Source organism: Scomber japonicus, chromosome 22 (genome assembly GCF_027409825.1).
Source record: "Scomber japonicus isolate fScoJap1 chromosome 22, fScoJap1.pri, whole genome shotgun sequence".
Classification (NCBI taxonomy): domain Eukaryota; kingdom Metazoa; phylum Chordata; class Actinopteri; order Scombriformes; family Scombridae; genus Scomber; species Scomber japonicus.
This window is the reverse complement of record NC_070599.1, coordinates 2,996,269-3,021,874: the sequence shown is the minus strand read 5'-3', so window position 1 is coordinate 3,021,874 and position 25,606 is coordinate 2,996,269. Positions and strand designations below refer to the sequence as shown.

The 25,606-nt window shown below is 38.9% G+C and overlaps 1 protein-coding gene across 1 annotated transcript in view; it reads right to left on the bottom strand.

The window, feature by feature from the left end:
* ache (acetylcholinesterase) overlaps positions 1-24,927 on the bottom strand; it is a 37,326-nt gene extending 12,399 nt beyond the window's left edge. The window contains exons 1-4 of the mRNA XM_053343484.1: positions 24,733-24,927; positions 3,598-4,120; positions 1,833-2,056; positions 1,488-1,748 (exon numbers count right to left, since the gene is read on the bottom strand). Coding sequence (XP_053199459.1) covers positions 1,488-1,748; positions 1,833-2,056; positions 3,598-4,030 — 918 coding nt within the window. The 5' untranslated portion in view covers positions 4,031-4,120; positions 24,733-24,927. The remainder of the gene's footprint in view (positions 1-1,487; positions 1,749-1,832; positions 2,057-3,597; positions 4,121-24,732) is intronic.
* Between the last annotated feature and the right edge of the window lie 679 nt (positions 24,928-25,606).

The following is a 25,606-nucleotide window of genomic DNA, read 5'->3' as shown; positions in this document are numbered from 1 at the left end:
GGCCACAGCCACAGGTATTGGCTTCATGCAGTCCAAATTTGGAGTCAAAATACCAAAAGATGAATTTTTCAGAATTATTTTTCAACAGGTATGTCCATGCGTTTTCCTCAGGTCCTTTTTGGAGACTCCAAATGGACACTTGGTTACCAAAGCTGTATAACCGCAATCAAACACCTATAACTTCACATCCCCTTTGCCTACAATCAAAATCTTGGTCTCTAATGAAAGCTGACGCCATATTATTATTATTAATATTATTATTATTATTACATATAACCATATTTTTTTGTTTGGCCATATCTATCTATCTATCTATCTGTTTATTTTGGTATAATTCATATGTCAAGTCGAAGAAGAACCAACCGTGTACCAAAATGCTGAGTGTGTAATGATATATGGTTCAACTCTTTTACGCACCGGGCGCACGCCGGTTACGCTTGGAGTTTGTTTATGGACAGCCAAACTTAATAGCTTAGTGTCATACACCGTTGGAAACCTCTGCCTATTGGCTAAAAGGTTATCAACTTCATTTCACCGAATATTTCCATAGGCTAGAACAGCAGTCAATCAAAGCCATGTCGTCATTGTTGTCGGTCACATGTCCTCATTGGCTTTGGAGACATGTACTGCCTAATCCTAAACACCGATTGGCTTGTGTGTGGTGTCGTCAGAAGCAAAAGAGGCTCACGGTCGTAAACATCTAGTCACGTGTACTCTGAGATGGACGTGCAGGTCAGGAAATGACGTAAACGGACCGTATATGGTTTGTTATTTGTGTTATTACGTTACGTGTTGGACTAAATACATGTTGACATATTGAGGAAAGTATTTCGGTTTTATGGAAACGGATTTCATATTTCACAAGAATGGATACTTGGCGAGCTGTACAGAAAGTCCTGAGTCATAAGATGATCGTTGTGATTAAGGGAAGACTTTGAAGGTATGTAGGCATTATAGCTTTTCTTACTTAGCTCAGGGGCTAGCCGAGCTAATCGCTAATACTATTACGGCTGTGAGCAACCATATAAGTCGTGAGTAGTCTTGAATGAATCAGGACAATCTAAGCTTTCCAACGATGTACGGCATGAATATATATGTTTAAGGGTTGGTGTTTAAAACATCCAGAAGAACTTGTGGCTACCTCCTAACATCCGTCCCGTTCCGTAGACGGAACAGTGTGCGTTAAGAGGTTAACATAACATCGGTGTACCTGGGACTGCCTGTATTAACTAGATACAAAAAATTGTAGCTGATAACTTATTGATATGTGTAGCCTCATAGATATTATTTGAGTTGATTTTGGCTGCTAATAATTAGTCAGACTGAAGCAACATGGGTAAATGTGTCTTCTGCAAGTATATGGATGGGCAAACAATATAAAACAATTGACTATGGAAATGTAAAAGAAACTAAGCAAAAATTACAAATTTCCATATGAAATGGCCAATTGAACTTCTCTGAGTGTTCAGTGATGGAGTCGTTAATACCTGCCACTCCTGGTCGATAAGCTCCTGTGCAGTTTTACTGCGCAGACAGTCGATCAGCTCTGTGTCATTCCCCCCATTGCAGCCCACCAGTTTGCCCAGCAGCGTGGCTCGTCTTCGGGCCTCAGTAGGGCTGACTGAAGCCCAGGGGGAGTTGGGGACCCCGCTCTGAAGAATGGCCCTGGTGAAGGTAGGCCGACTGTCGGGAGACAAGAGGTGGAATCCTACTGAAGCACCACCAGCACTCTCTCCAAAGATAGTCACCTGTTAAAAGACAGAAAGTAGAGTAAACTTGTTTCCAAGTGTAGGAACAAAAGGACAGATGAATAAAAATGGTGAGAAACTAACCTGTTTGGGGTTTCCACCAAAGAAATGGATATTGTCTTGTACCCACTGCAGCGCCATCCTCTGGTCAAGTAAACCCATATTGCCAGGAGCCTCAGATGAGCCATGAAGAGCAAGGAAACCAAAGGCACCAATCCGGTAGTTCATGGAAACCACAATGACTGTCTCACTGTGAGCTAGGTAACGGCCATCATACACGTCCAGTGAAGAAGAACCACTGTAGAACCCTTGAAATGTTAGATATTACAGTATAGTATTAAGTCATTATAATCACATTCTTCCAAAACAGTCACAATAACCGCCAGCCCAGAGTGACTATCATTTAAGTATACACTGTTTGAAGGACACAGTTTGAGTTTAGTGTCTAATCAGTAGATTAGCCGGGATGATACAGGTTCCAATAAACAGCATAAAAAAATCATGTTGTCTGCATAAAATAAAACGTAGTGCTTGCACCACCTCTTATAATTCCTTTTATATTAAAGTCTCTGCTAATTGCTGTGGCCAATAATAGAGGTAGGTGATAAAATCCAAAGATTTCAATCTAAACAGGTACTGTGAGTCCATGCAATCCAATTCCTTCTCTGTATCGTAAAAACAATTTTATTGTCTATTTACAGGGAGACTTGGTAGTCTGCAAGCTAATCCACTAGCGTGTTCACTACTGACTGCCCACCATGTGAGCCAATTTGGTCATGTTACAGTGGACACATTCCAGTAGAAATTTATTCCTCAAAAATTTGTTTCAGTTGTATTTTTACCACATTTTCATTGTGCCAATTTTATTAGCTAATATACTATATATCTGATGAGACATTCTGAACAGAGTTGGTTTTGCTGGATTTCAGAGTTAAATTCAGTTAACAGGCCTGTGATACCTATGATACTAAGCCATGATACAGAAATTGGAAAGTAATATAATACTTAATAATAATAAATGTGGTTTATTTGAAGTGAGGTCAGCGGTTACAAGTGTTTAGTTTGTTTCTCTCATGGTTAACATTTTTAGATTTCAAATGTTTTATATTGTTACAATCTAAATGTATTAAAACTAAATCAATGAGAAAATAAAGGCAGAGAGTTGAACAGTTTTCATGATTATCATTTTTATTTATTTTCCAAAGACTTTTATGTTTTGTCCTTCTTCAGTGTACCTTATTTTACACAACAATAAGCTAGCAAGGCTATCTAAAATGTTCCTACTGACTGCCAATCACATAACCCTTGCCTTTGCCTGTCATACCGGTCTGCAATTTACAAAGAGTGGAGGAGTGGATGTTATACTAAACTAGCCATGCTAGTTTCTGTAATATATGCTTACAACCCTACCCAGGTTTTATTTCCTGAACAAGCTTTTATACGTTTGAAGTTTTGAATTTGGACGGATGATTACAGACCAAAAACATATTTTTCCCACCTTCAAAAGGTAGTTTGAACTTCAATTAAGATTGACAGCCTAACCTACAGTGTGAACTGGATATAGAAGAATGCTGAAAAGCAATATTAGTAAGACAATATCATCTGCTGTAATTTTGGTCAAGATAGTTGGAGGTACATGTCTACTACATAACATTACTGCTGACCATTTCCACACAATGTGATAGTGTTCATTTGTGTATTTTATCCTGCTTACTTTGATTATTGGCTGGCTTATTGAGCCATTGTATGTGTTCTGTTGTATGCTATCCACTGCTGACCCACTGGAAGAATGACACATCATGTCTAACTTTATATTTTGACTCATTCTGAAGAAGTCATGATCAAGTACCTCCACCGTATATCCACACCATGACAGTTAGATTGTGAGGTCTGGGTGAGGGGGGCACCCAGACATTGAGGTACAGGCAATCCTCGTTCATATCTCTGTTGGGATTCCACATCTCTATGCCAGGGAAGCCAGGGTATGTCGTGTCAACAAACTGGTAGCAGGCATTGGGGTAGGTGACGGCCGGAAACACCCCATTCCATTGACCTTTGGGCTCAGGATGACGGAAACGCCGCTTCCCTACTGGCGGCTCAGCGAAGGGGATTCCCAGAAAAGCAGTGACATAGCTCCGTTCTGGCACAGGCAGGCGCACACCACGAACCCGGCCTGCACGTGTCTGAACAATAAGGTCTGCCTCACTCTGGGAAGAGCAGTCAGGGATGAGAAAAGACAAGAGGAGGACTGGGGAGAGAAGGAGAAGGACAGAGGTCTGCATGATGGAAACAATGATCTGTGTGGCTGGAGCTGTGGTCGTGATTTTCTCTTCAATCAGGGAGGGTTGGGTCTGCTCTGCTTCCCCTCAGATCTACAGACAGAGAGAGAGAGAGACAGATAGAGAGAGAGTAATGTGATTACAGTAAAGGAGAGTGATAGAGAACAGATTGAATGAGGGAAGGATAAATCAGATGAGGAAAGGGATGAGAGGACAGAGGAAGAAGGAAATCTAGATGTGTCATCAACATAGATTCAAAGATTTGCTCAAACAGGCAGACAACTCAAATTTAATTCTTATTTTTAGTTTTACATGTGCAGTATTGCTCACACATAACATTTTTGCATTGACATTTTCTCATCATGTTGAGCTGCTTTGCTTTAACAAGGAATGTTTATTCATGACAAGTTTGTGCAGGTTATCAGTGGACAGAACAGTGAGCACAGAAGTATAGGTGGGCTGTGGTTTCCCAGAAAAGACTTATTAAATATTCAACAGAAAACCAAGACAACATCAGAGTCCTGCTGCTCTACAGCACAGATGAATATGTCAGTTCTACAACAGAATCAAACAGCTTGCACTGCTTCTGCTTGTGGTCAGGACTAGCTGCTCTTTGGTGGCTGTCAACATGCTTAATAGCACTTGGAATTGGGTTTTTATACCGATACAGATACTGATAAAATGTGATTAGAATCTGCTGATCTGATACCAATCACAAAGTAGTCACTGTTCTTAAATATCTGTATAGAGTCAACAGCTCTTGCATAAGTGGCTGTAAAAGCCATTGCACTGCCCAAGCTCAGGAGATGCTGAATCCTCCTTAGTCTCTACAGTTCCATTTGTAAGAAACAAATACTAGGTGAATTTCAACAAATTCTGCAAAGCAAATAGAAATGAATAAATGGAAATGTGTGCTTGTTTTCATCAGCTAGATCTGTGCTAAGCTGTAGAGTTAGTAACAAGGTTACATAACAGTACCCACATGTACCAACCTACCTATCTAAGACCTAGGACCTTAAGGGAACCACTCAGGTTCACTGTGTTGTAGTTAGCTTGTGGTAGCTTATAAATTGTGAGTTTGTTTGTGGAAAGGGTATGCACCACTAAAGCACATTATACACTGAAACAGTGGTTACTCATTATTTCCTATTATGGACTTGTGTGGATTTGCAGTTAGAATTAGTTTTAAGGCATTTATAATTTGAATTGAAATAGTGTTATTTCGTGATGCAGTTTACCAAATAGAATTGTGATTTAAAGGACCCCTAGAGTTTGAATCAAGTGGTTCCTTGTTAGGACACACATACGCACTGCCCAATAAAATAATAAACCACCTCTGGGTATTACAGCCTGACCAAGTGTCAAGACTTATATGTTGGCTGATATTAGCCCATTGCCTATAAGTTAGTGTTACAGTGAAACACTGTCAGCATTCTATAGTCTGTCCTAGGGCTGGACGATTAATTGAATTTTAATTGCGATATCGATTTTGGCCTCCCGTGATTATAAAAACGTAATCATCGACATAAAACGATTATTGTTCCGCCTGGTGCGGCGCACCAGTGACATAAATCCAACGCCCCTGTCTTTTCCAGCAAGTTCTGTGTCCCGCCCCTTATGTTAGACCCGCTGGAGGAACGGTGTGTCTCTGTGCAGATCTGGGAGATTTAAAATGACAGAAACGCCTTTGGTTGACAAGAAGAAAGGTAGGACTGGGACATCTTCAGTGACATCACACAGCTATCAGGACGCTGCGCTCTCACATGCGCTGCATTGATAGTCACACACACACACACACACAAGCGCCTGCAGTCACTCTCTAGTGCACGCTCTTGCTCGTTCGCTACAGACTCTCATTTTTGTGTCTCATTTGCGGGGTCAGGGAACCGCTATCAATATGCAGAGAGTTGGGATGTATGGATTACATAATAAATTAATTTCTGTGCGGTGAGATCACTTCTCAGCGTGAGAAATGACAGGTGTGGCGTGAGAGCATGTGAACTGCTTGACACAGTGCACCCCATCATGGTGTCACCATGGCAACACGACCAGCCAGGGGATTTTTGTTTTGGTAGGTTTTGGCTATTTATTTTTATTTATTGTTTTTACATATTGCTATTATTATTTCCAATTATCATGATATATATTTTTCTTGATTTTAATTTATTTCTGGTTGTGGTGTTCAAATATATTTCAAGTTGAGTTCTGGTGGTTCAATAAATGCTTATGTTTACACATCTATGAATAATCATGTTTTATAATCGCGATTTCAATATCGATCAAATTAATTGTGATTATGATTTTTGCCATAATCGTCCAGCCCTAGTCTGTCCTAATGTTTATATCAGTTAAAATTTAAAAACCGTGAGAAGTGAATTCAGACATTGTCTTCTAAACACATTAAATAGGTCATAAATGTATTTCTAAAAAAGGTGTAAAAAGCATTCCAACCATTTAGATTTGAATTGTGGAGCTAGGCTTCACAAACTGTGTTTCAACATTTCTGTGTTCAGGATTTAGTGGGTGGGTCTGAAAATCACCGCTGTGTTATGTAACGTGGCATTGATTAGCATAAACCCGCCCCTGCTGCTGTAGAGGTATAAATACATTCAGCACACACTACTACTACTATAGTCTACAGTTAGCCAGTTAGCTGAGTTAGCCGCCGAGCTAGCAGCTGAGTTAGCAGCAGAAAGCTCTCAGACGTAGCGTCCATGTTTCTGGTGGAGGTGGTGACTTTGATTGACAGGTGACACTTGGTAGGGGGCGCGGTTTCAGCGAACTCACCAGGCACTCCCACAGCGTTTGGTAGCAGAGAAAGAGGCTGAGTTTTACACAACTTTGAAGCCTAATTTCATATATTTGGCGATTTTTTTAATCATTCAAATTTGGCAGGGTGGTTAACAACACACTTTTCTGTGGTATGTCAAACTCAGAACACATATTTATTCTTACTTTACACAGACTTTAACTAAAATTGTCTGATATATCATTATCAGAGTTACTTTCAAATATCAATATTGGTATCTGCCTCAAAAATACTCTGGCAGTTGGGCTCTACTAAGTATAATTCACATGGCTGAAGTTTCCACTACGAAGGAGGGACAGCTATTTTCTTTCAGCATGCAGACATGTTTAAAGCCCCTTGCACAGGTGTGTGGTCATACGGGGCACTATAAAAAGGCATCAGAGTAAAATCCTAATAAATGCCAAATCGTTTGATGGATTAAAATGGCACTTGGCACATAACACATGTATCTCCTCAGAGTATGAAACTCAATAACTATAAGAGACTGTATGGACACTGTAGCTTGTGGGTGCTGTAGGAAGAATGGGGGAAGGGATATTTTTTATTTTGGTCTATAGGTGGGTGTAGTCAGAGGAACAGTGACTCTCATTGGGTGAGAGTCCAGAACGCTGTCTCAAATAAAATGTTTCCCTATCTCCAAAGAAAAGTTGAACCTGCTCCACTGGCTTTATTGTTGTTTCATATAGCATAAAATATACATTGTTGATTGGGTGGATGCCAGAGTAATCATTATATCTGGTGCTTTATCTCAGTTTCCAAAGCCCAAAGTGATGTCTTCATTTTTTTTTCAAACCACAATCCAAAAAAATATTCAATTTATCGTGTTAGTAAACAGAAAAGTATCAAATCCAAAGAATGGAGAATATTTGTATTTGATAAATGACTCAAACAAATAAACTGATTATAAGCATAGTTGGTGATTTTTGGAGGCCGTTGACTAGTGAGCAAATAAACCAGTTGTTTTGGCACAACCCTCTAGAGAAGGACAAATGATCATAGATCTCAGTCCATGGGCTTAACTCAGCTCAGGAAGAAACTGGAGCTCTCTGCTGTCCTTGCACCTAATAAAAAGTAATTAAAGAAACAGCAGTGGACTCCAGTTCCTGCCAGCACTCAACTCTGACCTGTTGAGTCTCACACTTTCATCTAATCATAAATTAGGTTTCTATAGGTCCTCTTTAATTACTCAAGAGGATACAATTCAAATAACCATAAGTCTGAACTTCAAACTGATACTCTTGGCAGATGCATATTCTTACTTAAAGGGACCCTACAACTGATTTAGAGTTGTGTTTCTATATAGTTAGAAGATTTACGAGAGACACATTTTTAAAAGAAGGGACCAATCGAAGTATCCTTAGAATGGGAGAATTGATTAGACTCTGGGAGCTGATGGAGGTGGAGGTCTGAAATGGCTCCAATTTATTATAGGGTCTTATCCCCATACATTTCCTCTTTGCTCAATGAAAATAATACATTAGATGTCACCTGCAGTTTGTTTGTGGTTTGTTCAATAATAGAATTGACACACAAAAATATACTGACCTTAAACGGACACACACAAACAGTTTGATGCTGAAGGGCATATCAGCTGGACAATGTTTGCTGTGTATCTACACTTGTGTTAATGTTGTATGACAGTTGTTTAGATAAGACAATATGATGGAGTGGCCAAGCCAAAACTTTTTATACAAGCATTTGGAAGTATTCTGTGGAACTCAGCGAACACAAGTCGAAAAAAGATCAGTCTCCTCTTTGGCTCCATTAACACTGTCCATGTTGAACAACATGTTGTAGTATTTAAAGTCCAATTACAATCACCAAAATAGATTCTCTATACAACTGAGACGGAGCATGTTCAAAAATAGTATCCACACACACACACACACACACACACACACACACACACAGTTGCCCCTTATCCTTTACTGCTCCTCCGAGCTAATCCTGTCACTATGACAACCATACATTGCAAAACATAAACAGCAGCCTGTAACTTGACAGGTGGGAGACAACTGTCTCCGGGCATTGTTGCACATTTATAAGCAAACACAAAATGGGGTACGACACAGTGTTTGTGAAGCTCATTGGCTCATTGCAGTAGGGTGGTGTGCAGAGGACACACTCAAACCCTGACTTTGGTGAAGCCCATTAAATATATAATACAATTTTACAGGTGATCATTCACAAGGGTCTGCACAGTCTGTCAGAGTGCAAACTAGAATTGATGTCTTTATGCCTCTTAATGAACATGTGAACACTGTCACCTAAGCAGACACACAGTGCAGTACTAACATAAAGATGTATAAATGTGAGTGGTTGAATTTACACAACTTTACACACCTATATAAGTTTCTGGTGTTCTGTCAACAAATGAGATGTAATATGATTCATATAGAGCTATCTGATTATGTTTTAGGAGTTCATAAGTTCACACCAGTTTGACATCATCTTTAGAGATATGATATGGGAACCTCAACACTTCAGAGAAACGTGAGAGGAACTGGCTCTGGAATAGACTTGTGAACAGTGTCTCACTACCAGGATCATATTTTGCATGGACATGCCTATTAATGAGATAAAATCTTCACTTCCATTTTCCAGTGTGTGCTTCAACTGGACAGGTATTCACCAGTACACAGGACACCAGCACTTCTCACAGGCTGTCAATACTCAATACTCTGCTACCTGTCTGTCTCTGTTATGTGTGTCTCAGTAACAGTGAAAATCATTTTCTCCATGGTGTCTCATACTTGGAATCAGTCATTCACCATATAAATAACAATACAATAACATCAAACAGTTGAACATACACAAGCATATAGTTTTTTGACTCATACTTCTATTTTACATTTTTGAATTCATTTTAAACAAGCGGTAATGGGCGATTTGATGCTCAAAAATGCTTGTGTGCCCGTGTGTACTTCTGTATTTTACACAGCACTTAAAATGCGCAGTGGACTACAAACACAACAGCGGGTTTCAGCAGTGAAAATCGAAAGAAGCAGCCGAGACGGAAAAATCAATGCTTCCAAAAATAGGCAGTTTCTTAAAAAAAGAAAGATGAGAAAGCAAGCACTAGTTGTTCGACTGAGCGAGAGCTGAATGAGACAACTGCTAATGCACTGGAGCACTGGAGCACGCCATCCACACTGACAAACCTGAAGAGTCAGCCAATGATGTAAGTGAAACTTATTTATTATTTATCTGACTAATAATCAATCTGCACACGTGTGTTTTGTGTTTATATGACCTATGTGCAGGCATGAGTAATGCCTGTGTGGGGGTGCACTGTCACCATGTACGTTTTCATTTGTTGAGTGCTCTGGCACCAGATTTTGTCAAGTAGGCTTGTCTATCACAATCTTGGCCTTGTTATTATGACTCCTATAGCATGGGAGTCTGTTTTCCTAGTAATCATTTTACTAGTTACTGTAACTAGCACTGCATTTTGCTGTTGCTGGATGTTTTAAAGCTGTGTGTTTTCACTTCTTTAATTTTGTCTGATTGTGACAGGCTTCGTCACAATCGTGCCGCTTGTGTAGTGGGAAGAATGATCTCTAAAGCTTACAATGCAGTGCGAGATATGTTAAGATTCAATAAAATTTAGAGACAAATTAACCTTATGTGCCAGATGGTTTGTTACACAGAACAATCTGAGATGTCATCTTTGGCAACTGGTTGGAACAGGGCACACACTTAAAAAAAACAATATTGGTGATTGGATAAACAAGCTCTCTATCAACATCTGTCACTGTCTTACCTTGTAAGGCAGCTGTATTGGTGATGATGAGATTGCGCAAGAATCCTTAGGACCCTCAACCACCACAAGTTTAAACACAAGGACATAACCTGAAGCCTGACAAGATGGATTCTTATGCAATCTTGTTAATTGAGCTGCCTTGCAAGGTAAGTGGCAAACAGAGAAGTCTTGGTTTTAGTTTGGTTTAAGTACTGACTTGTTCTAGATACTTCATAATGTAGCAGAAGATCATAAATGTATTGTGTAAACTATTCAGTGCTTTATAAATCAACATCAATATTTTAAAATATATTTTAAATAAATAAATAAAAATAAATATATTTTGTTTTGTTTGACAGGAAGCCAGTGTATAGGTCATCTACTTTCCTGGTCTTAGTGAGAACTTAAACAGCAGTATTCTGAATCAGCTGTAGGTGTCTGATCTTTTGAAAATGACATTAAAGCAGTTGAGTCTACTAAAAATAACAGCTTCCGCTACCTCCAAGGCGCGAGGGCCCATTCATCACTGCTGGCAGCTTTAATTATTATTGTTGCTGTGCTTCTTTGTGCGTCTTTCTGTCCCCACCCTCTTTTTCTTTCAACCCAACTGGACAAACCAGATTGCTGCCCCTCTATAACCCAGTTCTGCTTGACGTTTCTTCCCATTAAAAGGGGGAGTGTTTCCTTACCGCTTTCGTCAAGTCTTTACTCATGGGGGAATGTTGTGTCACAGTGTAAATGGACTGTACTTATATAGCACTTTTCTAGTCTCTTGACCACTCAAAGCACTTTAACACTACATGTTACATTCAGTCATTCACACACATTCATACAGTAATGACAGGAGCTACCACACAGGGTACCAACCTGGTCATCAGGAGGAAACTAACCATCACACACATTCATACACTGTTGGTGCAGCCATCAGAAGTCATTTAGAGTTGAGTATCTTGCCCAATAACACATCAGCATGTGGACTGAAGGAGCCGGCAATTGAACTGCCAATCTTCTGATTAGTGAACGACTACTTCCAGTAGCCACAGCTGCCTCAAGAGTATGGTCTAGACCTGCTCTTGGAGAATAGTGCCCTGAGATAACTTCTGTTGTGTTTTGGTGCAATACAAATAAAAGTGACTTGACATCACAGCAGGGGCGATTTTAGACCCTTTTTGTGGGTGCCCAAGCACCCCCCAAAATTTGATCTCAGCACAGCTAAAAATAAATAAATAATTATTGCATTTTTACCCCTAAAAAATATTTTATACAACTTTCTGTCTGTTAGAGATGGGACAAACACTTATGCTAAGTGTTTAATGTTTAATGGTTTGATGCACTTTGGATAGTCATTAATATTGTCTTTCTCTCAGGGTTCATTAACTATCTTAGAATCCTCTCTGTAGAAATCTGTGATTGTTTATTCTCAATCATTATTATCATACATTATAGTAGAGCACTCTACTATGTATTAATATTTCTTGTTGTAATTTACTTTATTCAGTGAATGATTAATTTAGGAGGGGGTTTGAACACTTGCAAGTCACTTGTATGTTAAATTCTCATTAGGAGCTGAGGAGCCTAAAGGTCTGATCCTAGAATGTTTATGTAGAGTTTATGGAATGCACTGAATTATGCTGAGAGCTGAACTTTAGTGGAAGACTTCATACAGTGTAACATGGAAGAGAGAAGGAAGGAGAGAGAATGCAGGAATGGCGGTAGGAACGATGTTTTTTTATGGGGGCGGGTGCATCGCAATTATTAATAGCAGAGACAGCTGCATGGCAGAAACAACAAGGAGGAGGGAGAAGAGAAGAGGGGGAGTGAGGCTGCAGGAAAGTAGGGTATAAGGATGCTGGAGAAGGAGAGGAGAGGGAAAGGTGGAATGGGTGATTACCAGAGGGCACCAAATATTAGGTGAAGGCCTAAAAGTGCAGTTCTCAAGGCCTTGGCAGACTTTAAGAAAAGTGCTTATCCGCTCATCTAACAGTGTGTCCAATAATTTTTGCTATTTGCCAAAAAAGATCTCAATTATTGTTTACATAACTACTTCCTTCACTTTTCATGTGAACGGCTGAGTACAGAACCACGTAGCCTTCCGAAAGCACAACAGCAGAACAGAATTTGTGAAGAGAGATCGGAGGCAGTAGGGGTCCCATCCCATCATATGACCAATTCAACAGAGTGACAACGAGTCAGCTAGACTGAAGCTAGATACTGATATTGATAAAGATAAGTTTAAAGAATCTGATAACGATATATCAGCTATGATACGTACTAAGCAGGGCATGGTACAGTTAAAAAATAAACATCATCTTGTGGACAAACTGCCTGACACCCTTTTTAAAAACCAGCAATAAAATCTTAAAATAAATTCTAAAACTGGCAGGTAACCTGTGAAGGGCAGCAAGCATTAGTGTGATGTGGATGACTATCTTAGAACATGTGAACAACCTGGTAGCAGCTTTTCATATTAGTTACAGTCTTTTGGAGGTTTCACCTATATACACTAGAATAAAATGCATCATAATAGTCAAGTCTGGAGGATATAAAAGCTTCTCTAGATCTGCAAATGAGAGGAATGTCCTAATCTTGGTTAAATGGACAAAGCAGGACTACACCACTTAAGTCACCTGAGCATCAAAAAACAACTGCGAACAGAAGACTGTCAAAATGATCCATCACTGTCTTAACCTTTCACCTCCTACAGCTTGTTAAGACCCTGGTTAATATTAACCAATTCAAATCACAGCAAATTGCTATTTCAATATTCAAATGATTAATAGTTCAACTTCCATGATGTATCTTCCTGAATGTTGATCATCAGCACTGCAGTCACAGATTCCTGCACTTTCACACTACTTCATGATGCTATTTTGACAGAGGAAAAGCACTAAACTGAAAACACTAATGATGTTGAGTACATGTACAATGAACTTCAAACCCCAGTACTTTCACTGAAAGCCTCAATCAGCTGCATTGACCATAACTGTCCAGTGTTCATTTTGTCAACAAAAAGTAAGACATCTTTTGTTGATGTTTCTTTTACAATGAAAATTAGACTAAAAATGAATAAAAATAACCTTCCAAAATTAGAATTATGGTGAAATGGTTGAAATTTTTCCATCAACAAATAAAAACTAAATAGACATATTAATACATATATTTTTCAATTAGCTACAGCATCTGTTCGTCATCAGTCTCCTCCAGCAGCCAATCTTATCTGTTGTTCAAAAGTTGATTTAGGTGTTTTGAGCTGTTGCTCTAATGTTAAGAGATCTTACATTCAGTGACATTCTGTGTGTCAGTAATGTCATCTGACAAAGAAACAGATTTATGGACTAAATACAGTATACACTCGTCTACACTTAAGAGAGAATGAGAAAAGAAAGAGTAGCAGCACAGCTACATTTATAAAAGGTAAGATAATGTAACATGATCAAGTATTGTGGATGTGGATTTAATGAAATGCGTATATTTTATGAATAATGCAGTGTCCCTATTTATTGTATCTACATTTCTAATGCCCACTAAAGAAATATCACTATGTTATCCCACGTTTGAGCTTCTCCTCCCAAAAAATCTGACAGTGAACAGGATTTTAGACTATGGGCCCCATTTTAATGATCTATAGCGCATGGAGCAAATCATGTGGCAAAAGTGCCTTTGGGGCGTGTCCAAATCCACTTTTACTATTTCAATGGTGGAAAAATGGTCACTGCGCCAGGCGCATGGTCTAAAAGAGTTTGACTTAAGTCCCCTCATTAATCATAGGCGTGTTTTGGGCGTAACACGCGGTAAACCAATCAGAGTGTCATCTCCCATTCCCTTTAATATCCATGAGCGCTGCAACTTTGGTGGATTGCTATTATAACGGCACATTTATCCAGCAATGCGTTTCAATAATAAAGTAAAGATGTGTGTGGTTATACTGCAGCAGCCTGGTGTCATCAGCTGATTTAATAAACAGTGAGCGGCTGTCAGTCCTACAGTATAAACAGCTGTGGATAACAGACTGTAAGAATCACCCACAATCAACTCAGCAGGATTTTAATTGTTGAAAGTATGTAAATCTGATCCATGTCACCTCTATAATATGTGTTAAATATTGTTCATAAACTCTTTTAATCATGTTAATCCTTCATACTGTTGTGTGATCCCCCCCCTCCTCCTCCAAAATAATATATAAATATTATGACTAACTAATATGACATGTATTTTTAATATGTTGATGTACATCATAATATGAATTCACATTGTAATCCTTTTATTTGTAATGTTTTGCATGTTTATGTGCTGCTGCATGCCTGTTTTTGTTTGGTCAGTAGCTCAATCGCTTCCCTCTGCCTCAAAATAGCAACGTGCCACCAATGAACCTGACCACACCTCATTTAGAGACCAACACACCCATAGGAGCACAGACTGGTGCAAGTGTATTTGCTATTTAGACAACTGTGTTGAGGTTAAACTAATAAAGACACATGCACCACGCCCGCCATCCACTGTGCACCGACCGCAAGTTGGGGCTCTATGTCTACATTAAGCTGCAAAGAAGAAACATTACTTCTGTTTTCCCAGCAGATTCCTGACATTTAGTTTACTGTGAGCAGAGTCCAACCATTTCAACAGTGAAGTGTGGAAAAGCTCTGTTTTTGCAGTTTTAGTCTGAAAATGAAGAGGAAAAAAATTAGCTGTGCTAATGCTAATGCTAATGGTAGGTGAGCAGAAACATTCCATTCAAACCATAGATGTATAAAGAGCACCACAGTTATGCTAACCTGTAACCATGGTAACTCAACAAAGATGGTGACTGTGGTGCCTAATGATCTTAAAAAGAAAAAAAGGCATTATGAAAACTCAACTTAAATATTTTTAGTTTCTCTTGACTAAAACTAACAAAAATCAAAAGACTAAAATGTGAGTAAAACTTTGATTACCTCTGATGGTGATCTGTGAGAACAGAGGAGGTAAAAGAGGAACAGGTGAATACAAAACAGACAAGAGGGGGCTGACAAGAGGAGGAGTTTTAGAGGGTGAGGAAATAAGAGAGGGGGGTACAGGGAGACATTCAGTAGAGGGGCCTGGGACTGGGTGGGGGGGAGACTGTGTCACTTCTCAAATTAGACTAAGGAATTTGTGTATGAAGTTCACAGGAGGATTGGTTTCAGTGGGGGCGGGGCATGTCATGTGTCTCTTAGGATAAAACATTGGACAGAGTATAGAAGCAGTCTATCTGTATATTAGTTACTGATTTACAAAACAAAAAAATATCCTGAAAAGACAAATTAATAGAAAACAGATCTTTGCTCAACCAGGTGAATCTTCATTATAGAGTCACTGAAGAACTGCATGTGGTTAAATAATAGCTATATATAGGAAGAAAGCTCACATAGAAGCTCACATAGAAAAGATAAAAGGAGCCCCAAGACAAAACTGCAATAACAGAACAGAAGAGGTTTTCTTTTCAAAAACACCTCAGTGATCAAACTGACAGTACAATGATGCTGCAACTGTCGAGCAGTTTGGATCATACTGGTCGTCATCATGCAGTGCAATCCTTTTCATAACACAGAACATTCCCTTGTGGTAGATTTAGATTTAGATGTTAAAAAATAACCAATGATTGTCTGGCCTTAAATAAATAAATGATCAATCTTGTCAGAAAAGATCACTGTTGCTATCTAAACATAGAAGTAGCAAAGTGTGTGATTGTAGTCCAAAGTTGCAGCTTACAGACAGCGCCATCTTTTCCATTTGTGCCAGGACCTTCCAGATAGGGAGTGCTGGGTGTTGCCTTTCACCCTCTGGAAACACACCCCACTACCTTGGACCCAAACAAATGCTGTCTTACTAGGAACACTGAGTGCTGCAGACTTGGACCAGCATTAGCTACTTAAGTTAAATTGTGTAGATATTGTAATCAAGTAACATTCAACTTAGAGAGACTCAGAGACAACAATCCATCTCAGTGTGAGTCTCAGAGCAGGAGAGAGCAGCAAGTGAGCCAACTGTCAATCACAGCTGTCAATCAACAGCCATACAGCAGACATCAAAGTCTTCAAATCTTAGTAATGGAGCAATCATTTACAAATGACCACCAGTATACGTATTAGAGGGCCTGAATTTTCAAGATTATACAATCAGTATTAGTGTCAAATATGTAAAAAAACAAAAAAAACAACACACACACACACACACACACACAACAAACCCGATGGAGGAGGTGGGGGTAATATTTTGAGAAAAAAGGGTTAGGGTTATGGGTTAGGGAATTTCTGAGATTAAAGTCGTAAATTTACGAGAAAAAAATAGTTTAGGATGATGTGGTGATTCTGGACTAAGATAACAAGTATCTACTTATTGTTAAACCCTACTGAGAAGTACTATTTGATCAGTTCTTCCACGGCAGGTATCATGCACGACAAGCCACGTCTCTGCAGTGTTGCAAAGTGAGGCTACATGATTTTTTGGCAAACACCTTTTTTTGAGTTTTTTTCTTGCAAATGTGCAACTTTATAATGCCAGAGAATATCTGAGTACATAAATGTACGGCTTTAATCTCAGAAATTCTGAGTTTTTTCTTAAAATATTACCCTGCCCCCTCCTCCAGGTGAGAATTTTTTTCTTTAAGTATATAGACCTAATACCCAGTTGTAAGAATGAGACCATAATGACTGAAACAATGATCGCCTTAGTATTTCAAGAAAAGTTGGGACTTCATGGTACTTTCACATTGCTATAGTAGCTGCAGCTCAGTATAGATGTTTACAGCCAAGATTCATCAGTTAATTTCCCCCTATTCAAAAAGCAGCAGATCATAATGCTGCAGTTAGTTGTAGGCTGCTGTTCCAGGGGAAGGGTTTAATGGCTACTGTTACAGAATGCAAATGCTTGTCTACTGTGTGCTTTACTGGATGCGGATTACAATACACCACCAATTTCTCCCTTTATTTCTCTCTCATTACCATGCAGAGTATTCATGTTTTTCTCAGTTCCATTTACAGAAATTGTACTAGGTCACAATACTGATCAATATTTGAATACACTGAGATAGAAAGCTCCAAACATACGATGATGAATTGAAATTCATGACATTCCCACCATTGAAGGAGCTGTTTTAACAGAGTGTAACACCCACAGAAGCCAGCATCACTGAAGCGTCTCAGCCTTGTGACAGTTTGACTGGCAGCAGGGGAATCACTGGAATTTTCCATTTTGCAGTTTGGCTGTCTAATGTTTCACACAACACCACGATTACAGGACATAACACACACACACACACACATACACACACACACACACACACACACACACACACACACACACACACACCAACAAAAGTACAGTAAGTCATTGCAGCACAACAGAACACCATGTGGAATTAGAGAGTGTTGAACGAGGCTGAGAATGGATTAGAATACAATAGAGCAGAATATGATAGCAAACAAAAACAAAGCAGCATCATCCAAGTACCACTCACTCTTCTCTACTTGATAAACACTCTCTAGTTACTCTATAGTGTATGAAATATATTCTGATCAATTGTTGTATTCGCCCAGTCCTAGTCACCACCACACCGGTCAGTTCTGTGAGACATTTCAACAATTAAAATCTCATTTTTTTTCAAGCAATTTTTCATGAAATTGAATCCCAGTTTTAATTGATTGTTTTGTTGTCTGAAAATGCAGGGTTGAATCATTATATTTATTTGACAGTTGAACAAGAATAATAATAGTCCTACACTACTTGCAATGCTATAATCAATCCACATTAAATACAGGTTTTCCTGTCCTCATGACTTTCAGTACTACATGCTTTAACTGAGTATTAACACATATAGTTTAATAATACGTTTCAGTGGATGTGATCATGTCACAGTTTATGCAACTTGTCTATTGTGTATTTTGCTTTTCTGACAGAATTTTTTTGGTGCAGATTCATAACTTGATTTGAGAATGAGACATTTGTGAACTCACACTAAATATACACTTTGTTTGTATGTGAAATGAACACAGTAATACATTTTGTACATGACACAGCACTGGACTAGGCAGTATACTGCTGGACTCAGTTTAGGTCTGTGGTGAACACTGTCAGACTGAAACTGGCCCTGAACTGAACCAAAACCGTGTGTCCATAAATGGCCCTAAACCCACTTCTGAAGGTTTCTGAGATAGAAGGCAACACAGTGCTGGACAGTGTGTGTGTGTGTGTGTGTGTGTGTGTGTGTGTGTGTGTGTGTGTGTGTGTGTGCGTGCGTGTGTGTGTGGTATAAAAATTGTTTGATTATAGTTCACATAGAACAAGTTACACAATGCGCTCCATATTATTTTTATTCATTATATTTTATATACATAGAAGCTCCAGAATGAGGGTTGCTTTCTGTAAAACCTCTAACTCCACCATCTTTCATCTGACTTCATTAGCAGACACAATGACAGCACTGACTGTCAGTGATCCAACCAGGGTCAGTGCTGTTAGACTGAAAAGGTGGGTAAAAAATAATGAAGTTACATTTAACACAGTACTACTACCACTCACTTGAATGGGGAAATGGTCTAAGTGTAAGTATAGTGTATATATGTACGTATATAATCACACACTGCCTATCTGTCCCTTTTCTCCTCTTAGTCCAAGTCTTTCCTCCTCTCCTCCCCAGGTCCCCCCTCCTCACCCATCCTCTGCTGTCCTCTCCTCTCTTCTCCAAGTCTGTCCTCTTCTTCCCTCCTTTCCTCTTCCCCTCTCCTCTTCTTTAAGTCTCTCCTCCACTTCCCTACTTTCCTCACCCCCTCTCCTCTCTTATCCAAGTCTCTCCTCATCCTCCCTCCTTTTCCTCTCCCCCTCTGATTTCTTCTCCAATTTTCTCCTCCTCTTCTCTTCTTTCCACTCGTCTTCTTGTAGCGTCACCTATAGGTGAAATTGTATCAAATGCTACAGACTTGTTCAGCATCTCTATCTGTAAACCTTACTGAATTTGCTTACCATGGAATATTACATTGAAGAGATATGGCAGTTAATAAGTAGTATGATGGTGTTTCATTAATGGCCACAAGGTGGGGATATTAGTGCCATACTTCAATATGTCGTGCACATTCTCATGGAGAACTTAAGTATTGAGTTGCATTGTATTAAAAACAACAGAAATGTAGAAATATCATATTACAATATTGCAGTAGTGCCATCTGTGAGTAGAACTGTATCAAATGTTACTCACTCATGCAATGTGACTGTATGTATGTGTATGCACAAGATTCCCAGATCTGTTTGCTATCCAATGTAGCATTGCAGAGTTATCACCCGTTAAAGGCATCAATCAACACCTTCAAAATTTTGGTAACCACTTACAAACAATAAGTGATACCCAAAGACAAACTCAGGTGTTTTCTTTCAGGATAATTTAAATTTGACGTGTACCAAGTTTGGTGAAGATTAGATGAAATATTAGCCACAATGAACCAAAACTGTGTTCACCAAAAAAATCCAAAATGATGGGACACATTTCTAGGCGCGAACTGGCCAGCTGTATATCAGTAACATCCACATCGTCCAAAGAACACACTGTGTAAATATTGTTTGTATATGAATTATTAGCCATAATATAAAATGCATAATAACTAACCATATGATGGCACAATTTGTACCAAGTTCTTATATGTTTTGGTGGTATCAATTTTAACACATTTCTCCCATAGACTTTCCATTAGACATTTTAATAATTTAAAAAAAAATCACTGAAGCATGTTACAGTAAAGAAAAATAATCGCACACATCTCCCTTGGAAGATTTACATTTTGATGTTGAAACAAAGCTGATGTGCAGCTTTCACACAATGACAACATGTATTAACAGAAACACAATGGCAAGAGCTGAATGAATAACAAATGCAGGAAATACATTTATTTTATTTGATCCATTATGGTAGATACATAACTTATATGACAATATTGTTGACTGTTAAAATAACCTGTACACAAATCACATCCAATTAAAGAGGGAGGCTTTGGCTGAAAATTAGAATTGTGCCTAACTGACTTCCTTATTTGTCTGCTTCACTGACTCCTGGGAGTATAAGTAAAACAGCTGTAGGAAGAAAGTGGAAGGTTATTCTACTTTATAATGCTACTCCACTACATATGCCAGAGATGTATTTTACATTTAACTCCATTATTAGTATGTGTATGTGTATACTACATCATGAGTTTCAGTGGGTGTATCATTAGAAACAGGCAATTGTATGCACTTGACAAACATTAAGTCATTTTTTGACAGTGGACAATGGACTTAGTCCACTGTTACACACAGTGAATGTTTCATTGCAATGCACAAACCATGATTCTATCATTTGACCTCAAATGATAGATTCAAATGATTCTTCAAGTTTAAATAAAGAATGAATGAAAAGTTTCATGTTTTCTGCTGTTTTGAGAGAGAAGTGTTTACAAGTTAATAGCTGTTGTACCAGTCAGAAACATCTCTGAAAGGTTCGTCCTAAACATGAAACTATAAGACATCATGCTTCACTCTTCTCTTCAGTTCATGGGTAAGTGATATACATGAACACATATTTCATACTCTATGAGCCCTTTTCACATTTTGCTTTGTTCTCTTCTTTCTCTTTTTATTTCTTAAGTCTTAACTGCAGTTTTGTCATCCATGTGTCACACTTTACTATTTTTAAATTCTCTGCATTAGACAAGAAGGAGAGCTGGGTTTGATCACTGCTTTTAGATTGGCCAAAGCGACTCAGATTTATCTGACTCATCCGAGACATTCAAGCCAGTCTCATCTTCCTTCTCAACATTGTCTTCCTTGTCTTCATTCTCCTTCACTTCATCATCTGAAGATAAGAAAAAGAAAGTCAGTAAGCAGAAAATGAAGAATAAACAAAGATAGTAAAAATAAAGAATCAGAATAAAAAAGAAGAGGGAGAAGTAATAAGTCTCCCAAAAACCTGTTCATCTCCAGGACCAAAAATTGAAAAATAATTCTATATGAGCATGTTAAACCATCTATTCTTGATCTACAGTAACACCTTGGTCCAAAAAGCATCATTTTCTGTTTAACAATATGGTATTATAACTTGACAATAAGCTAATAATGTATTATCACATGGTAGATGATGAGGTTGTACAAAATCAATGTTCAGTTCCTAATAGAAAACATAGTTTACATTTGTCACAAATGAAGGTTACACTAACAAGAGACAAAGATTTGCACGTTTTGGTTGGTTAATTTTGGAAATAACTAAAAAACATATTGTATTGTTGTAGTTTTTTTTTTCTTTTCTTGCTGTGCAGCTTTAACTCCATAGCAAGTTGTGAGAAGATACAAGAAGGTCTTACGTGAATTCATAAGAAGGAAGAACTTGAGATCTTCCTATGCGGCTGTTGGAGTGGACAGGAAGTGGACAGGAACACAGTGGCGTCCAGAGCTGTGATTGTAGAGCTTGCTACTGTATCACAAGCAAAGTATAAAGAACTCTTACAAGAGCAACCCAGAGGCCAAAAGCTGAAGATCTTTATCATTAAGTGTTCTGATGCTTTAAGCTATGACCCTGTACTGTTAGTCAGAGGTTGAGCATTTCAAAGAAAAAAAAGCTTCTCCCTATAATTAAGAGAGTAAAAGAGCAAAACATTTAGAGAGGGTGTGATGCACTGGGAGGACACAGGGATGAGACTGTTCACTCAATGCTGCTGTAAATACATATAATACATATAAATAATATATCAACAAATTATAAGGTTAACATTTACTAATGATTTGCAAATAGTTGTAAATCATTTATAGATGATTTGCAACATATTTGTGATATGTTAACATAGTATTAACTAATCATTTACAAAGGTATATTAATGTTCATGATTTGTTCATTGTAACGAAATGTCATATATGAATTACTAATGATGGTCATTGTAGGGCACTACAAAATTCTTAGTGTCAAATGAAAAACTGATATATTAAGAAAATGCTAATGAAAATCACAATTATCTGGAATTAGATGAAAAGCAGATTTTTCTCGATCGCTTACAGACTATAACTGAGTCTATTAATCAAACATGCCAAACCATGATGCCACCTTCCAAAGGACAAACCCATTTCTCAAAACTATTCCACTGTTTTCACTCGTGGCATTCAATATCATTAACATTACAGCTGGAACCCAATTAACACACAACTCCCCAGGTAGCATCACTAAGAGAGAAACTTGTTCAGACATTAATCAGAACCTAGGATAGATACTTTTTAAAAAAAAGATGTTTGTCTTCAGTAGGAAACAATGGGTTTGAGTCTGACACAGTCTGACATTGATGGGTTTGATCTTATTTGTGTGAGTCTTGTGCTGTTTTCCTCTAAGCTTGTCAAGCAAAGCAGTGTGACACAAAACCACAGTGTGGAACGAGTCCCCAGAGACCAAAAATGCAGAGTCAGAATCCACTTAGAGAAATGTTCCCTTACACAGAAATCCCTTAAACAAATACAGCATTTAAACATGAATAAAAGATGCAGCATTGATAACATTTTGGCAGTCGTTAGGGAATGTGCACCCAGTTGCCAAAAATGCATTTACTGTTATGACTTACAGGAGCAATAAATGAGGCTACAGTAAAGTGCAGCAGCAGCAGCAGCAGCAGCAGCAGGGAGGGAGGGAGGAGAGGAGAGGAGGATCACTTTGTTTTAAGCACACAAACACCGACTCCAACACCCACCCCCCTACTCTCTATCTCTCTTTCTCTCTCTCAGACACACAACACACACACACACACACACACACACACACACACACACACACACACACACATATATCATAAACTAATGCAGCCAACATGCAGCATCCCTGAAATCACTGGCTGTTATGCAATATGCAACACAGGAGAGTGCCCAGAAGATCTGATCTGCCATCGCACGCACACACACACACACACACACACACACACACACACACACACACACACACACACACACACACACTACGGGATGAAACACAGAATATGCAACCTGAGAGAACACTGCCTCTGTACTGACATAAAAGCAATCACAACATGACTGACCAAATGCCTCTGCTTGGAAATAATGACATTATCAAGCAACATTGGCACTGGTTGAAATATTATGCATTATAATAATGGGCATGTAATAATGGAAAATAAAGCACTGGTTAATAATGCTGAGTAAAGGTGATACATTTATTAAGAATTATGGAACACTGGTTGATATATAATAGAAAGGCCTCAGTATGCTGTGGTTAAAACATTTAACCACCAATACCATGCAGATGTAATACTGTGTGTGTGTGTGTGTGTGTGTGTGTGTGTGTGTGTGTGTGTGTGTGTGTCAGAGAGAGAGAGAGAGAGAGAGAGAGTGAAGTGGGGAGAAAGAGAGACAGACATGGAGACAGAACGTATGTAAGGAAAGAAGACACCAACAACATACAGCAGCCACATGCGTCTGCCATAGAGGCGCGTCACACATTGATTTCCCGGAACTGTCTCCTCCAGCCATAAAACCAACCGTGTTCATCAATTTCACAATGTCCCACAATTACATTAATGAAGTGAGCCTGTTAAACTAGACGTCCACTTAGTGTTCCTACACCCTTGTGGGCAGCATAAGGCGGAGTGTTACTACATTTCTACAAAGACAAATTATTCCTCGCGTGATATATGTATGCCGAAATGACACACCACTCTTGTAGATTCAGAGTTGATATCCAGATCGATTCCATTAATTATATATATTTACTGATTAACAATCGAACCTTAAATTGGAAGTATATCCAATTGAGTTTTGCATAAGCACCAAGCATACGGTGATGAGGCTCCAGTAATAAAAGCCCAGTCTGACCTGCTGTCGGTTCCGTTGAGCCGGAGAAATGGTTCGTAACCATGGCTACCGATGATGAAGCAAAGATTAAAGGGTATCACATCAGTCATGTACAGTGCTATAATGACAGTGTGTAGTGTTAGTGAACATTGTTCATTATTGCAGGAGACACATAGGTTTGCAGCTCTCGCGGTGTAAAGGCTGAAGGACACGTAACGTTACAGACCGAATGAGGAAAATGATTCCACAATGACTGTACCGTATAATAACTGTCATTTCAGCTGTCAGACGGGTTATCGAGTAACACTGGCTGGTCAGCACCATGCAGTTTTCTCTTACCTGGCTACTCCTGCGGAGCAAACCGAAGCCGACGACTTGCGAGCAGATTTCTTCTTCTCTTTGCTCTGGCTTAGACAGAAAACAACGTTTTGGGGCGAATGGAAATGTTTCCCGACGGAGAGGTGTCTCCGGTCGGCTGTCAAAGACGAAATGTCGGTAATGCCTCCTCCCAGCAGCAGCGCGCTGACTGCACATTCACACAGCCGGGCCGTACAGCACTGACGGTAGGGGGAGACTGCTGCTAATAAATACTGCTTGTAAACATTGAACATAAAGCTCTTCTCGCGAGAACATACATCTGTGTTGATCCTATCAAACAGTATGGAAATGCTCATGGTGCCAAATTTGCCAAAGCCAAGTGTTTGTCAACCAGTGCTTATAATTCATCAACTGTGACAAAAAGAAGAATACAATGAAAAAAAAATGTTGCCTTGTATCACTATCAGTGTAGTTGTTTTTAGTTAAGATTACAATAGGCCTACTGATTATGCTACTGGCTACAAACACTGGTGGGAATATTACAGCTCTAAGTAAAGGTTCAAACACAAGATTAAGACAGACTGGTAAATTAAAAAAGAGCAAACATGCTATATTAGTATCACAATTATCATCCTATATTACTACAACATACATGAAGCTCAATGTCTGGCTGCATTTCACAGTTGACAGATCACTAACCATCTGAGTACAGGTCAGTGTTGATTCAAATAATCCATTTGTAAGGTTTTTGTTTCTCCTCCTGATATCACACCTCTACACATAATAGCCACTTTTTATTCTTGTTGTTTTGGCCTTTCAGTTTTTTAAGGGAGGTGGTATCACATGAAAAACTAACATGGGTGAGATTCTGCATAGGCATCACTACTTTGCACCT